The following is a 17,775-nucleotide window of genomic DNA, read 5'->3' on the forward strand; positions in this document are numbered from 1 at the left end:
GCTACATGTAGAGGGAATATTTCTAAATTCCTCACTTGACCCTATCTTCAGGAGTCTGCCACTTTGCCACTTCAGTTTCTGCACGATCTCCGTGACACCCTCCCGCGGATTAAACAAACCTGTGACCATTCGTGCTGCCCTTCTCAGTATACTTTAAATATCACCTGTTGGCCCTATTTGGAATTGGTCCCACACATTTGAGCCGTTTTCTAGGATGGGTCGCACAATCTACTTGTAGGCAGTCTTCTTAGGACACTGATTTCATTTCCCCACTCTTTTGTCAATAAACCGAAGTCTACCACCTGTTTTACCCGCGATTTAGCCTATGTGACCGTTCTGTTTCATATCCCTCAAATTGTTACACCCAGATATTTCTACAGATTCACTAATTCCAATTGCAAATTACTGATATTGGAGTCATACTACATTTTTCCATTTTGTGACGTGCGTAACTTGATGTTTCTGTAGATTTGAACCAACTTGCCAGTCTTGCACTAGCTTCAAATCGTAACAAGATCTTACTAAAAAATCTGTGCAGCTCTTTTCAAACAGAACCTGTTAACAGACAGCTGCATGGAACATCAGTAGGGAATGAGGTACTGGCGGAAGTAAAGCTGTGAGTGTGAGCTGTGAGACATGATGGTGTAGCTCAGTCGGCAAAGCAGTTGCCTATGAAAGGCGAAGGCTTCGAATCTGTTTAGTGTATTCATGACTTGGTCTCCCTCTACGATTTTTACCCTCTACGCTGCCCTCCAATACTGAATTGGTGATTCTTTAATGCCTTGGAATATGTCCTACCAAGCGATCCCTTCTTCTACTCAAGTTGTGCCATAAACTCCTCTTCTCTCCAATTCGACTCAGTAACGCCTCATTAGATATGTCATCTACGCTTCTAATCTTCAGCATTATTCTATAGCATTACGTTTCAAAAGCTTCTATTCTCTTCTTAATGGCTAATGGCTCTGAGCACTATGGGACTTAACTTCTGAGGTTATCAGTGTCCTAGAACTTAGAACTACTTAAACCTAACTAACCTAAGGACATCACACACGTCCATACCTGAGGCAGAATTCGAACCTGCGACCGCTAACTGTAGCGCCTAGAACCGCTCGGCCACACTTGGCCGGCTCTATTCTCTTCTTGTCCACACTATCTATCGTCAATGTTTCACTTCCATGTATGGCTACAGTCCATATAAATACTTTCAGAAACGACTTCGTGACACTTAAACCTATACTCGATGTTAACAAATTTCTCTTCTTCAGAAACGCTTTCCTTGCCATTTCCAGTTTACATTTGATATCCTCTCTACTTCGACCGCCATCTGTTATTTTTCTCCACAAATAGCAAAACTCATCTACTACTTCAAGCCTCTGATTTCCTAATGTAATTATCTCAGCATTACCTGATTTAATTCGACTACACTCCATTATCCTCGTTTTGCTCTTGTTGATGTTCATCTTATATCCTCCTTTCATCGAACCTACTGGTAACGAATTGTGGCGGCCCAACTGTGAACTGCTTCGATGTCTTTCCTTCAATCCGACCTGGTGCTGATCCCAAACGCTCGAGCAGTATTGAAGAACGGGCTACACCAGTGTGCTGTATGCAGTGTCCTTTACAGATGAACCACTCTTTCCTAAAACTCTCCCCCTAAACGGAAGTCAACCATTCGCCTTTCCCACCACATTCCTCGCAGGCTCACACCATTTCCTACCGCTCTGCAACGTTACGCTCAGACATTTAAACGACTTGACTGTATCGAGCACATTACTAGCGCCCACCCTGAGGGCGCCACAGACGCGTCCTCTGTGTACTGAGCCTGAAGAAGTTGTCGAGTGCGTGCATTGCGTGCTGGAACTTGGCCCGAGTGCAGCGAACGAACGAACTGAAGAGTCCGGACCCGTTCGGCCGGCGTCGGTCGTCGGCGAAATTTCCCGATGTCGATCTCACTGAGACCACGGTGTTACTCAGTTCAGAGGTTGGAAGAAGGCGAGGGTGTACGTACCACCTCCATCTGGAGCGCGCCCGGCAGATAGGGCAGTGCGTCGTCCTCAGAACAAGCTGCTTCAGTTTGTTTCACGGACAAAACATGGTGTGGGCGGTGAAAATGACGCAGTCGCCCAGTGTAAACGCCCTGCACTGCGCTGCTCATTGTCTCGCACGCTGGGCTAGTGATGATCCTGTGTGATCAGTCGTAAAGATATCTCCACTGCGCGGAGCCTCGGCGACTGCCAAAGAGCGCCGACCAAAGAAAAACCTACACCGCGCGCTTCTGAGAGAGCACGTTGATGACATACACACACACATTTCGTAACTTTTTTTTGTTTTTGCCAAAGTACTTGACCGGGCCGTGGCCGTCTAGCCATGAAAGAGGCCCAAGTTCTCGTCACACGGACCGCGGAAGACTTCGCTTCTCTCGCGTTCTGTCTCTGCCGTGTGCAGCAGCCGAAGCATTAACACGCCTACAGTAGCAACGGCTAGGCGAGGCAGAAAGACGGCCAGGGGAACGTTTTCAAAGAGAGGTGGTCTCGCGGTTATAGGCGCGCAGTCCGGAACCGTGCGACTGCTACGGTCGCAGGTTCGAATCCTGCCTCGGGCATGGATGTGTGTGATGTCCTTAGGTTAGCTAGGTTTAAATAGTTCTAAGTTCTAGAGGACTAATGACCACAGCAGTTGAGTCCCATAGTGCTCAGAGCCATTTGAACCATTTTTTGAACTGAATTTCGTGCTTTCATTATTTCTTTTGATTGGTGGACTTTCATATACATTGTCAATGCGGTCACAAACGCAGAAATATTTTATTGAACGTTGCCGTTTCCGTTGGCAGTGCCAAGCGCCGCTTACGTCCGCATTTCCGCTCACAAATCTTCGCCCGCCGCAAAGACCAGTCTTCAGTCTTGTCGCTTAGATTGTCGGTCATCAGTTTCAGCAAGTGTTTTTAAAGAATGCCTACACGAAGAGAATAGCACACTAGTAGCGTTAAAAATTGTGTTTTTACGGCAACTGGTGTGCTATCCTTCACATCGGATATGTTGATATTCTATTCAAATTCCTTCTTCGTGCCACCTATACTTGCTTCATACAGTCAAAACGAATGACTGGACGCGATAATAGCTCAAAAAGTTACTGCTGTTGTTGTGGTCTCCAGTCCAGAGACTGGTTTGATGCAGCTCTCGATGCTACTCTATCCTGTGCAAGTTCCTTCATCTCCCAGTACCTACTGCAACCTACATCCTTCTGAATCTTCGCATCTTCGCACAGTTAAAGTAAAATTATCTTCTACTACAATTTCAAAAGCACAAATTGTGAAAAAAATATGAAACAAAAATACCGGCACTCGATATTGCCTTTATGATATCGATTTATCTCCTGATATATATATAGTGTGTGTGTGTGTGTGTGTGTGTGTGTGTGTGTGTGTGTGTGTGTGTGTGTGTGTCTGTGTCTGTCTTCATTTCTCCTTTTAATCCACCTATTTTCCTTGTTTTTCTCGGCACCTAGAATTTTTCGTAGTATATATATATATATATATATATATATATATATATATATATATATATATGTGTGTGTGTGTGTGTGTGTGCCGAGAAAAACAAGGAAAATAGGTGGATTAAAAGGAGAAATGAACACCTATAAAAAAATACAGAAAAGATCAGAGATACAATGAGGAAGAGTCGGCTAAAATTTTATGGACATTTAAAAAGAATGGAAGAAACATAGATTACAAAGGAAATTTTTAATTACGTTAGTAAGCTGAAAAAAAAACAGTAGGATGGATATATATTTCTATGTATACCTTTATTTCGATATTTTGTCGACAGCTCTACTGCCCAGGACAGAGGCTGTGACCAAACTCGCGGTTTTTGCTATGACAGCCGTCCTGAAAACCACCAGCTGCCAGCCACACAGTTACTTTGACCCTGGTGCAGATAACGCAGCCCTGGGCAGACACGCCTCTTTAGCTTGGACTGTGCCCGGCAGTAGACGCCCACTGTAACGGAGCACGTTGTAGCAGTTCTACCAGGAGCTTGGTAACGCAGCTGGTTCGTCGCGAAATGTCACCGCTCTGTTGTCCCGGCGCCACGGCGGCTGCGTCTGCTGACGTCGCCCTCTGTTTGCCTTTCACACGCACACACACGCACGCACGCACACACACACACACGGTGAGTGACAACTCCTTGAATTGCCTGGCAGCCGGGACCCGCCCCACGTGTTTCGGCCGGGGGCTATTTTCGTTTCTGATGCAACTGCCCATCTTCAGGAACGGGAGTGCCAGCACTTTGCGCGTGTCAACCTCCGCTCGGTCCCTCCCTCCAACCCGTCCACACACACACACGCACGCACTCGGGCTTGCCGTTCCGTCTGAGTCGCTGTCGTAACGCAGAAGCTGCTCGCAAACATTCGTGCTGCCGCCCCTTTGTCTCACGAAAAGAGAAAATACAAAAATACAACAAATGAAGCAGGCGAGAGCGTAATACACACGTCTCAACACTGTATTGACGGAAAAGCGAAAAATCGCCAAGTAGGAGTGGCTGTAGGACAAATGGAAGGCTTCACAAGCCTGGATTACTAGGCGGTCGACAGAAACATGGAGAGGAAAAAAAAAAATACGACGGTCATTCAGTAATTAGAGACACAAATTGGTGTGGTGAAGAAACTGTTAGTAGGGCAAGTTTGGTAGGTTTATGGCTTTAAGTTGGCATCACTGCGATGAACCCTGATCGCCTGATGTATCGACATCGTTTTGTTTATAACCTCAAAAATACATTTCAAGATGGCGAGTCCGCTTGAAAAGTCCACATTAGTTGAACGACGTTCTGTTATTCGTTTTTTACTAGCTGAAGGCGAGAAACCAGTGAATATATACCGTAGAAAGTCTTAATTTTGCGGTGAAGGTTGTACGAGTCTTGCAAATTGTTAAAAGTGGGTAGAGCAGTTCAAAAATGGTCGTGACTCAGTGAGTGACGAACACCATTCTGGCCGACCAGTTGCAGGTTCAACTCCCTCGCTTGAAACTCGAATTGATGACATTATTCGTGCCGACCGTCGTGTGGCTGTGGGAATGATTGTCGATAAGGTTCAAGTTAGTACTGGTACAGTTCGTAACATTATCTGTAACAAGGTGGAAATCAAAATGGTTCAAATGGCTCTGAGCACTATGGGAGTTAACATCTGAGATCATCAGTCCCCTAGAACTTAGAGCTACTTAGACCTAACTAACCTAAGGACATCACCGTACCGGTCACGCGGTTCCAGACTCAAGCGCCTAGAACCGCTCGGCCACTCTGGCCGGCCAAAAAGGGTTTTACTACATTATTTGTGGAAAATCCTTGTTACAGTTACGTGTGTATCACAACATCGCACCATGATGCGTGTGTTTGCCACACGAAAACATGACAAGCTACCTGTAGTAATTAACACACAAGTGATCCAGAAAATTCATCCACCCCAAATGTAAAGAATACATAAAGACTGGCGTGGCAGAATGGTGCCGAAACATGTTTGGGTACTGAGAGAAAACGATGTTTTGCATAACGGGCGGACCTCAGATCCAACAATTTCAACTGCAAACAGGGCCAATAGAAGGAGCCGGAAATCAAAATGAAGTCAGTTACGATTGCATTGGGCATGGGATTATTGGGATTACACTGTCGATCAACGCAAACGTCTTGGCCCTTCGGCTGGCCTAACAACTGCGTCATACACTTCTTGTCTTATAGAGGCCTTGCCGACCGCAGCGCCGTATTCTGCCTGTTTACATATCTTCGCATTTGAATACGCATCCCTATACCAGTTTCTTTGGTGCTTCAGTGGGTATGAACACAGTGGCAAACACGATCGCGAACTCGTTTACAAACTTCATGCCCTCAATTGGTAAATAGGGAAGTCCCCCACGAGCTAGACAGCGAACAGTGCTGCCAACTGTGGTGAAACAAAGTCCGCAGGAGGCAGTGGTGCAGACGCAGGCCAAAACGGAAACGGGCAATGTGCGTGGACTCCTACACAGTGTTGTCCCGGCGTCCTGCTCGAGATGAGGTCTGTGTGTGTGTGTGTAGTGCGTGTGGCGGCCGCCTTGGCAGACCTTCACACATGTGGCAGCCGCCAATTACGGGCCATTCGCTTATCTGCGCGGCCCAAATTGCGCAGCGCCAGAGGCGGCGGCGCCGTCGACGGCCAGATTGGTGGCGCCAGGGCCGACCGACCGGTCTGCGGTGCCCAAACTGGGAGCTGCGCGCTGCCCCGGTCGTGACGGCAGCACCAGCGCTCTCTCAAGCGCCGCTCGCGCAGGCGTAGCTGGCAGACAGGATGGCGGCCGGCATCGCAGGATGTGTGACCCGGGCGCCCGGGACCGCAGCAGCAGGGGTCAACGACTCCGTACCAGGCTGCTGCAGTTTCTCATCTCGTGTCTCGGCCACGGTACCAACTCGCAATCCTCTGGGTGCGGTCGGTAAAACACCTGTGATGCTCTGAGCGAAATACACTATTTGATCAAAATTCCAATCCTAAAGAAAGCGCCGGCCGGAGTGGCCGAGCGGTTCTACGCGCTACAGTCTGGAAGCACGCGACCGCTACGGTCGAGGGTTCGAATCCTGCCTCTGGCATGGATGTGTCTGATGTCGTTAGCTTACTTAGGTTTAAGTAGTTCTAAGTTCTAGGCGACTGATGACCTCAGATGTTAAGTCACATGGTGCTCAGACACATTTGAACCAACCCAAAGAAAACAGGTGTTGACAGACTTGAAAATTACCGAAATATCAGTTCAATAAGTCACAGCTGCAAAATACTAACGCGAATTCTTTGCAAACGAATGGGAAAACTAGTAGAAGACGACCTCGGGAAAGATCAGTTTGGATTCCGAGGAATGTTGGAACACGTGAGGCAATACTGACCCTACGACTTATTATAGAACCTAGATTAAGAAAAGGCAAACCTACGTTTCTAGCATTTGTAGACTTAGAGAAAGCTTTTGACAATGTCTACTGAAGTACTCTCTTCCAAATTCTGAAGGTGGCAGGGGGTAAAATACAGGGAGCGAAAGACTATCTACAGTTTGTACAGAAACCAGATGGCAGTTATAAGAGTCGAGGGACATCAAAGGGAAGCAGAGGTGGGGAAGGGAGTGAGACAGGGCTGTAGTCTATCCCCAATGTTATTCAATTTGTATAATCAGCAAGCAATAAAGGAAACGAAACAAAAGTTCGCAGTAGTTATTAAAATCCGTAGAGAAGAAATAAAAACTTTAAAGTTCGCCGATGACAATGTAATTCTGTCAGAGACAGCAAAGGACTTGGAAGAGCAGTTGAAAGGAATGGACAGTGGCTTGAAAGGAGGATATAAGATGAACATCAACACAAGCAAAACGAGCATAATGGAATGTAGTCGAACTAAGTCTGGTGATGCTGAGGGAATTAGATTCGGAAATGATACACTTAAAGTAGTACGATAGACAGTTTGGACAACAAGACAATAGAAGCTTTCGAAATGTGGTGCTACAGTAGAATGCTGAAGATTAAATGGGTAGATCACATAACTAATGAGGATGTATTGAATACAATTGGGGAGGAGTTTGTGGCACAACTTGACTAGAAGAAGGAATCGGTTGGTAGGACATGTTATGAGGCATCAAATGATCACCAATTTAGTACTGGAGGGCAACGTGGATGGTAAAAATCGTAGAGGCAGACCGGGAGGTGAATACACTAAACAGATTCAGAAGGATGTACGCTGCAGTACATACTGGGAGATGATAAAGCTTCGACAGGATAGAGTAGCATGGCGAGATGCATCAAACCAGCCTCAGGACTGAAGACCACAACAACAACAACGATCGGAAGAATCCGGACACATACGTTTTTCGTATCAGGTGCATCGTGCTGCCACCTTCTGCCAGGTACACCATATTAGCTACCTCAGTAGTCCTTAGACATCGTGAGAGAGCAGACGGCCGGAGTGGCCGTGCGGTTCTGGGCGCTACAGTCTGGAGCCGAGCGACCACTACGGTCGCAGGTTCGAATCTTGCCTCGGGCATGGATGTGTGTGATGTCCTTAGATTAGTTAGGTTTAATTAGTTCTAAGTTCTAGGCGAGTGATGACCTCAGAAGTTAAGTCGCCTAGTGCTTAGAGCCATTTGAACCAGACTTCGAACGTGGTCAGGTGATATTGGGTGTCACTTGTGTCATACGTCTCTACGCGAGATTTCCACGCTCCTAAACATCCCTAGGTCCATTGTTTCCGATGTGATGGTGAAGTGGAAACATGGAGGGACACTTACAGCACAAAAGTGTACAGGCCGACCTCGTCTGTTGACTGACAGAGACCGCCTACAGCTGGAGAGGCTCCTAATGTGTAACAGGCAGACATCTGTCCAGACCATCACACAGGAATTCCAGACTGCATCAGGATCCACTGCAAGTACTATGACAGTTAGGCGGGAGGTGAGAAAACTTGGATTTCACGGTCTAGCGGCTGCTCATAAGCCACACATCACGCCGGTAAATGCCAATCGACGCCTCGCTTGGTGTAAGGAGTGAAAAAATTGGACGACTGAGCAGTGGGAATAGGTTGTGTGGAGTGACGAATCACGGTACAGAATGTGTCGATGCGATGGCAGTGTGTGGGTATGGCGAATGCCCGGTGAACGTCATCTGCCAGCGTGTGTAGTGCCAACAGCAAAATTCGGAGGCGGTGGTTTTACGGTGTGGTCGTGTTTTTGATTCAGGGGGCTTGCACCCCTTGTTGTTTTGGGTGCCACTATCACAGCACAGACCTACACTGATATTTTAACCATCTTCTTGCTTCCCACTGTTGAAGAGCAATACGGGGATGGCGATTGCATCCTTCAACACGATCGAGCACGGCCTGTAGCAGAGTGGTTACACGACAATAACGTCCCTGTAATGGACTGGCCTGCACAGAGTCCTGACCTGAATCCTACAGAACACCTTTGGGATGTTTTGGATCGCCGACTTCGTGCCGGGCCCTTCCAGCACCTGACTGAACGTATGCCTGCAAGAGTGGAAGGTGTCATCGAGGCTGAGGGTGGGCCAACACCGTACTGAATTCCAGCATTACCGATGGATGGCGCCACGAACTTGTAGGTCATTTTCAGCCAGGTGTCCGGATATTTTTGATCACATTGTGTACACGTGATCGTATGGTGAGAGCCAAAGTGTTTGGTAATTGAAGCGGCAGCGTATCGAACTTTATACCGCATACAGGGAAAGTGGAAGAACACTATCCGCTAAGTCATAACGCGGGCGAACGTGTCTGTTGACTGACAGCGACGGAGGATAAGTATGACAACACAAAGGCAGCTTGAGAAGGAGGGAATTACAGGGCGTGCTGAAGATCCAACACCACTCACCTGTGAGGCAAATGTCCGTAACAGGCGATCGTGCCGGCGAATCCACGAAACTTGGCCTACGGAGCAATGGAAGGAAGTCATTTGTCCGGAAGAGTCTAGCTTGGCCTCCCGGACAGCCAGTCTTCGTTTGTCACGCACAGTTCCGTTGACATTTCTGACACGAGCGTCGACGGTAGATATCGAAGGGCGTCCTGGACGAAGGTCACTTTGTCTTTCGTCCGGCCGTTTTTAAACCGTGTGAACCATTCGTAACATCGAGTACTGCTTAAGCACTCACCACTGTAGGCTTCCTGCATCATTTGGTGTCTCTCTGTAAAGATTTCTCGAGTTTTTCACAAAACTTAATGCAATTACGTCCATTAGTAAGCAAAATTGTACTGAACGCGAGTGTAATGAAGCCCGCACACGGTATGTACTTTTCATTTGGAGCTGCCTGCTTTGAGCCTGACACACAGAAATTCTGCGTCTACTTGCGTCTCTCTTCCCAGTCTACGACTTAGGTGTAAAGTAAGAGCTCGTGTCTTTGGTACGAGCACTCTATGATACCATAACATTTATTTATCCAGCAGTTTTAGCACCACTTCCTACATCGCCTTCTACATCGGGCACTGGCGAGTTCTTCGTAACCCCAGGTATTGTTTTGTCGTGCAGAGAGCTTATTTCCTCTTTCTTCTCCAAGGCTTTCTAGTCTGTGTTTGTTGCATTTGTCTGTGCAATATTTTTTTGCGTTTTCCGCTCCATGCTGGTGCTTCTGTTCTCATTAGATCGCAAAAGAGACAGACAGAGAGAGACAGAGAGAGAGAGAGAGAGAGAGAGAGAGAGAGAGAGAGAGAGAGAGAGAGAGAATCTCCCCTATTGCTGTTTCTCCTTATGTTTGTGTAATCTGCACCTCGCACTGCCCGCAATTTGCACCCCGTCTGTGTTGGTAGCACTGCTTTAGCTGCACATTCTTATTTGTTTCTCTCTTTTTTGTTACGTTTATTGTAATTTCTTTTCCAGCTTGTGTCTCAGTGATGCTGTGCAAATATTTTTTCTTTTGTATATAACTGCAGCAATATTTTCGCCTGTGTGTTTTTTGTTTTTGTAAATATTTCTATTTAGCAGCTCGCATTTGCGCATTTTGTGTCTACTTTCTATTTTTGCACATTTCCTGTATATAATCTACGTGTGATGTTGCTGTTGCGGCTTTCTTTACGTACAATTTCTTGTAGACCATGTTGTGCATGAATACAGATTTCATTCGTAGTTAACGTGTAGTTCATGTTTCCTGGTGTTGGTCTAACTATTATAGTACTACTCCTTCAGGCAAGGTATCTAAACTGATGTAGCGTAACGTAGTAACAGCGATGTTAATAGGGGAATTCCTAATTTTGTAACCAACATATCTGCGACGCACCTAATTCTTGCACCAAATTATGCCCAGTCTAATATGTACAGCAAACAGGTTGGGATCCCTCATTTATACTTTCTAATGGTTATGACATTCAGAAAAATGAACGCTGTCTGTAACATAGACAAACTTTACAATGATCGCTGTTGACACATTGTTAATGGCATCCCCTTGCCGTGTGCATATGCTTCTCTGTCTGATCTAATATCTTTGGTGTGGAGAAGTAATACTCGACTAGCATCTCTGTTTCAAATGAGTTCTTTCACATGAAGTAGAAAGTATTTTTTTTTGTACTCTTGTCACGAGTTCGCCGACCGACTCTATAATGTCATTTCGACCATACTAGGGAGTCATAAATCTGACACTTCCTCCTTAAACTATTCATTTCTCTTCTACCAACCCCATATAATTTGTGTACCAGATTACTCGCCGCAAATCGTATTGCGTAGTGAGGCTTCCCCATGTCTAGAAAGATCTGTGATCTTGTATTTACCTTCTCCAACATAAAATTCGCTCACTTAATTCACATTATGCTGGTTTTAAATAGTCACAGTGAGGGGTTTAGATGATAGTACCTCGATATTTCACCAGTGCTGCACACGTTCACTCCATAGTGGTGTCTATAGTGTCCTCATAGTTGCCAATTACAGTTCTTCTACAAAACTGCACTGCAGTTACGTATACAACTTCAGTAAACCTAATTCTGATATAAAAACGCACATCCGCCGTCAGTGTTGGTGTTATTCATAAATGCCATACTAGTAGAAATGTGCTGGGTGGTCCTTAGAGACAACAGGTTTTATCTTTCTTCATTCTGACTGATTCGATGTGGCCCACCACGAATTCCTCTACCGCGCCAACCTCTTCATCTCAGAGTACCACTTACAACCTACGTCCTCGATTATTTGTTGGATGTATTTTAATCTCTGTCTTCCCATTCAGTTTTCGCCCTCTAAGCTCTTAACACATTCCTATCATCCTCTCCCTCCGTCCTGTCAGTCTTTCCCATATATTCATTTCTTCGACCATTCTGTGGAGAACCCCCTCAACCCTTACTTTATCAGTCCAACTAACTTTCAACATACTTCTATAGTACCACATCTCCGTCTCTGCAATTCTGTTCTTTTCTGGTTTCACTAGCATATGATGCTGTGCTACAAACATACATTCTCAGAATTTCTTCCTCGGATAAAGGCCGATGTTTGCTACCAGAAGATTTCTCTTGGCCAGGAAAGCCACCATTGCCCAGTCTACTTTTCATGTCCTCCTTCCTCTGTCCATCATGTGTTAATTTGCTTCCAACATAGTGAATTCCTTATCTTTGTCTACTTCATGACCACTAGTTTCTCACTAATTTCATTTCTACTACTCCTCATTTCTTCCATCTTCTTTTGGTTACTCTCAATCATTAATGTGCGCTCATTGGACTGTTCATTCCTTACTTTCACTGATTATAGCAATGTCACCAGCAGATGTCATTACTGACATACTTTCACCCTAGATTTTAATCACCGTCCTGAAACTTATTTTTTTATTTTTGCCATTGCTTCTTTAATGTGTAACAGGGGCGAAAGACGAGATCCTACTCTTATGCATAGTACACTCTCGACTGTGAGATCTGAGTGGGCATACTATACTGATAATGCAAACACATCGCCTCAAAATATGTCCAGTAGTATTGCATGGGACGTGTACACAGATGTGACTTCCCTATAACCACTCACAAAAGACACATTTTCGTAGGCCAAACAAGATCAGTGCCTCTTTGCCCCCTTTTTCCCCATACATTCCCTGCCCAGCGCGGCAAACTAGAATCGCTTTGCCCACTGCTGTCCATATAGAGAACAGTCAGACTGTGCACGGAGGCACTGCTTTCATTAGATTGCTGACAGCTTTCATCCGCGTGCCAAAGTGGTACTCGAATGGCAGGACTTTACCTTTCATGGTCAATGGGACGGAAGAAAATGCTGACGGATGAAAGATTTTAGTTGGGCCATGAGCCATACATGAATGGCTCCGATAGGTAGAATTCCTCCTGAGTCTCTCTGGGAGTCCAGTAACCACACGTAGTTTGAATCTCTCATAAAGTGCAGTTATGTACGTCAATAAGTTTCTTTGCAATGCCTAAAATTAAAGTCGGTACAACGTGCGTCTATTTCCTGCAAATAGAAGCTGTAGATCTTCGCATCGCACCATATTCCAATTCTACAGATAGCGCTGAATTTTTAAAGCTCAGACTGGATTCTTGTGTTCGTTGATACTCTCTCCCCCCCCCCCCCCACCCCCCCGCTTTTTTCTGCACCGCCTCGTGACCTTTACGACCTTATCATGAAATTAGTCTGCAGTAGTTAAATAAGAACCACTCACAGTGCGTAACAGTAAACTGGTCGATGCTCACCGCCAGTTCAGCTAAGGTGGTAGTACATATGTGTAGTTAGACCTGCACCAGCAGCTGTGTGTGTGTGTTTCTTCTGTGGAACTTGGTTTGTGTATACGCTATTAAATGTAGATGCTTCACAACTGCCAACATTAAAACACAAATTTCAAAAAAAAAAAAAAAACAGTGCAGCCCAAAATGGTATTGAACCGGAGGTGTCATAGAAGCACGTTCCAGACATTGTCAATGAGGAAATAAGCGGACAAGTGGGTGGACTATCATATTTCTAAAATTTTTGACCTGAGTAATTTATATAGCAGCAGGGGACAAGCTGTAAGTTTAGACTAAGGGAAAAGAGGATTCATCACCTGCACAGATCACCTAATGAGTAGTCGTGTAGGATGCGGAGAAATCTGGGACGTAGAGCCGGAACTTAACAATATAATATAGTTGAGGGTTTTAAGGAGAAGTGGACAGAGAGGTACATGATTTATCAGAGAGCGGCAAACTGGTGTGAAGACTCAACTACTGTGCTAACTTTAGCATCCAAAATGGAATATGGCAGTAGGTTCGCCATGCTTGTCACATACTACTGAGAATTCATTCTTCTTTCAGCAGTTATCAAATGAGTCTTGTTTTCATATCCAGCAGTCTCCCACACCATGATTTCAAGAGTGAGAGAAGCACGGATCTCGAAACTCGCTACTTCGGCTGACCTTTCACCAGGTAATCTACCGGTATGTGGGCATCAATTTGGCTGCCACAGGCAGAAACGAGACTCACCACCAGTGAAACCCATTCAGTGTCCCAAGTGACTCTGCCTATGGACTGTGTTGTCTGTGGTACGATGTCAGCGTTAAGTGACATTTAGCAACTCCATATCTCAACCCACCTTCCAGCAATCTGGTCCCAACAGTTCTGTAACCTGTGCTCGATTTCAGCTGTTGTCAACCACATATTCTTCAGAGGCAGCTGAGCAATCCTATGATCTTTTCGTGATGTAATCCTTCTGGAACGACCTGTGCTTATTCTACCTGTCACACTGTTGCACTGAGTGCATCCCGTCAGCACTCCAGCATTACTTATTCGGTAGTCATTTCTGTGGGGCCAGATGTCTGCTCAGCCTGGTGGTATGACCCTCTCATGTCCCTCATTCCAATGATCCGCTCTCTCTCAGAGTCTGCCTACACATACTCGACGTCTCGATATGCTGTTCAAAAATGGCTCTGAGCACCATGGTGGGACTCAACATCTGACGTTATCAGTCCCCTAGAACTTAGAACTACTTGAACCTAACTAACCTAAGAACATCACACACATCCATACCCGAGGCAGCATTCGAACCTGCGACCGTAGCAGTTATGCGGTTCCAGACTGAAACACCTAGAACCGCACGGGCACACCGGCCGGCGGATATGCTGTGTTGTTATCTCCATATGAAAAGATGCAATAATGTTATATACAACAACAGCCACCATGTACTCACAACAATCTTCATCTGCAGAAATTCATTTTTTCTGTGCTGAAAATAAGTTCATAGCCGCCCGGTGTGGCCGTGCGGTTCTAACTGCTTCAGTCTGGAACCGCGTGACCGCTATGGTCGCAGGTTCGAATCCTGCCTCGGGTATGGCTGTGTGTGACGTCCTTAGGTTAGTTAGGTTTAAGTAGTTCTAAGCTGATGACCTCAGATGTTGAGTCCCATAGTGTTCAGAGCCAATAAGCTCATATAGATATCAAATTTTGATCAACATATCCCACTGCAGAATCAGTTTGTTAGCATCTTTTCCAAGTGTTCATTGTGTAAGGCTTCCCATTTCTGGCATGCACTTCAACAATTGATATCCAGAAGTGGGGTGGTAAGCCCCTGGTTGTCCAACTTTGTATAACCAGTTTGCCTCCAGTGGTAGTGCGTCAGGGCAGGGTCTTCCAACTCAAGATGGATGCCCAGGAGCACAGGTGGGCAAACAGCTGATGTGTAGGTTGTCAGGCAGTCAGACTCTACTGTACAGAGTGCACTGTAGTAGCTGAGAACACGTGGGCAGGGGAGCCACTAACACGTGTGATGGGAACTACCGGGGCAGGTAGCGTAGTCTAGCTGCACCAGCCTGCAGATGAACAGATGGTGGGGTGGGGGGTGAACCTGCCACATGTCACAATGCTGGAACGGCTTTCAGTATGGGAACACAATGGGGCGGGTTGTAGAGTAAAGAGCCCCATACATAGGTGGACAAGTGGGCTGACCCCACTGCCAACTGAGTCTGCTCCGACCCATTTGCCTGTGTGCAGCTGCTGGACGCGCGGTCGACTTCACTGTCTTGAGTGCATCAGTTGGACTGGTGAACCTCTGTCTGCCAGCCCACACCCTGTAAGTGCAGCCAGTTAGGGTCTGTCAAGCAGCCGCCATAGCCCACACACAGTTGGGGTTGGGTTGGGTTGGTTGTGGGAAGAGACCAAACTGCGAGGTCATCGGTCTCGTCATATCAGGGAAGGGTGGGGAAGGGAGTCGGCCGTGCCCTTTCAGAGGAACCGTCCGGGCAGTGTGCTGAGCACTGCGCCACCTCGCTCGGCCCAACACACAGTCGGATGGGTCATGGAGCAGGCCGGTGAGTGAGTCGGCCCACTGCTCACGCTGCAAACGGGCGGCGCTAGCCGTCCAGCGCTGTGTGTCTTTGATGTTGGCAGTTGCAGAGCGGCCTAGTGCTGTGTGGAGTAGAGCTGTGTCTGTGTTTGTGTCGGTGTTTGTGTAACGCCCATTTGTGGCCCGTGCAGCGCCCCCTGAGGACGGCTTCCGCTGTGACGACGGCACCTTGATCGAGTACTTCAAGCGCTGTGACTATGTAGACCACTGTAGCAATGGAGAGGACGAGAGGGGCTGCGGAGAACCGACAGGTGAGGAAAGGCGCATCCGTGCCCGCTCGGCGGTGCCACAGATACGGGCCTCGCACTGTGGTGAGCCAATCTTGCGGAGGGGTCTCTTGTGGTGCCCTTCACACTTCATGTTGTGAGAGGTTTACTATACTTTACAGCTTCAGTTACAATCGGTAGCTATCGATAGTGGACTTGGGAGTTGCTAGTTCCAATAAGCCACATGAATCAGAGGGATGTGCCTAAGTGAGTTATTAGCAATCAAAAGAAAATGGGGGAAAAGAGGATGCCAGATGCTGTAATGTAATTAAGGTAAGCATACCAGTCAAAATATTAGTCACCACCTTAAAATAGCATTCTGGGCTCAATGAATAACTGTAGGCGGTGCAGAACTCGTACCGGGAGACCATATTATCACCCATCACTGATTTATGTCACAGCACTGAAGTGGTGCGGACATGCAAGTCGGTTGTATGGAATTGACAGAAGTAAAAGGGGTACACATGGCAGAATGGAGGAAATGAACTAAACTCCGTCCAAACAGGCTTCGGAAGGCCCAACAGTGCCGACCCCCGCCGTTTCATACTCAGCCCAAAGGCATCACCGGATGCAGATATGGAGGGCCATGCGGCCAGCACACCGCTCTCCCGGCCGTATACCGGTTCACGAGCCCGGAGCCTCTACTTCCCAGTCAAGTAGCTCCTTAGTTTGCCTCACACGGGCTGAGTGCACCCCGCTTGTCAACAGCGCTCGGCAGACCGGATGGTCACCCATCCGCGTGCTAGCCCGGCCCGACAGCGCTTAACTACAGTGATCTGACAGGAACTGGTGTTACCACTGCGGCAAGGCCGTTGGCCTGGTGGAAAAGAGCCATCGCATTTGTGCACGCTGTGACCACACTGTGAACGTAGTTCTGCAATTTGCAAATGTATCAGTGCAGACTGACAACGTGCCTACAAGGAATGGTGCACTGCTCGCAGACATGTAACACGTCCTGAGAACAGTGGTCGTGAAAAGGGCCTAAGCGGCAAGGACCGGAGACGAGAGTCACACTGAGCGGTTGTAGGGATTGCTGCTGTCAGTGAATGCAGGACCACCTCAACCAATTTCCAAGAGAAAAGCGTTGAATGAAATATACGTGTGTGTGAATTCCTAAGGGACCGAACTGCTGAGGTCATCGGTCCCTAGACTTAGACACTACTTAAACTAACATACGCTAAGGTCAACACACACAACCGTGCCCGAGAGAGGAGTCGGGACCTGTGGCGGGAGGGGCCGTGAAATCCATGAGGTAGCGCCTCTAACAACGCGGCCATGAAATGAACATTTGGAGGCCAGTACCTCGAGAAAGGCCATCACTCATAGCGCCCTGTAAAACCGCACCTCTCCAGTGGGCCAAACAGCACAGAAACTGGACAGTAGCTGACTGGGGTGCATGTAATTTGGGCCCACAGGTCGCCATTTCTGGAATGATGCAGTTGAGATGGGAGGTGTTTCTGGGATGTTTTGCTGGTGGCTTCGTATTACGGCTCGGGCCCAGCCCATCAGGTTACCGTCAACGTGGATGTAGCGTAACGTAGAGTTCCACAGTTTGATCCCAGATGGACCAATCTTGGCCGATCGACCCTTCTCTGCTGATGGAACCACTGGATGCAGTATGGAGAGGCCTGTGGGCAGTACAGTGCTCTCCCAGTCGTTGTTGGATTTCTTGCCTTCGGAGCCGCTGCTAGCTGCCACGAGGAAAAACCCCTGGCAATACCGAGAATCGAACCCAGG

At 47.2% G+C, this 17,775-nt stretch overlaps 1 protein-coding gene across 49 annotated transcripts in view; it reads left to right on the forward strand.

The window, feature by feature from the left end:
* LOC126295245 (basement membrane-specific heparan sulfate proteoglycan core protein) overlaps positions 1-17,775 on the forward strand; it is a 1,297,357-nt gene that overhangs the window by 883,977 nt on the left and 395,605 nt on the right. For 21 of the 49 annotated variants that reach the window (XM_049987617.1, XM_049987601.1, XM_049987608.1 and 18 more), the window contains one exon: positions 15,904-16,023. The exons of the other annotated variants lie outside the window; for them this stretch is intronic. In XM_049987617.1, coding sequence (XP_049843574.1) covers positions 15,904-16,023 — 120 coding nt within the window. The remainder of the gene's footprint in view (positions 1-15,903; positions 16,024-17,775) is intronic. 49 annotated transcript variants of the gene reach the window in all.

Source organism: Schistocerca gregaria, chromosome 11, assembly GCF_023897955.1.
Source record: "Schistocerca gregaria isolate iqSchGreg1 chromosome 11, iqSchGreg1.2, whole genome shotgun sequence".
Classification (NCBI taxonomy): Eukaryota; Metazoa; Arthropoda; class Insecta; order Orthoptera; family Acrididae; genus Schistocerca; species Schistocerca gregaria.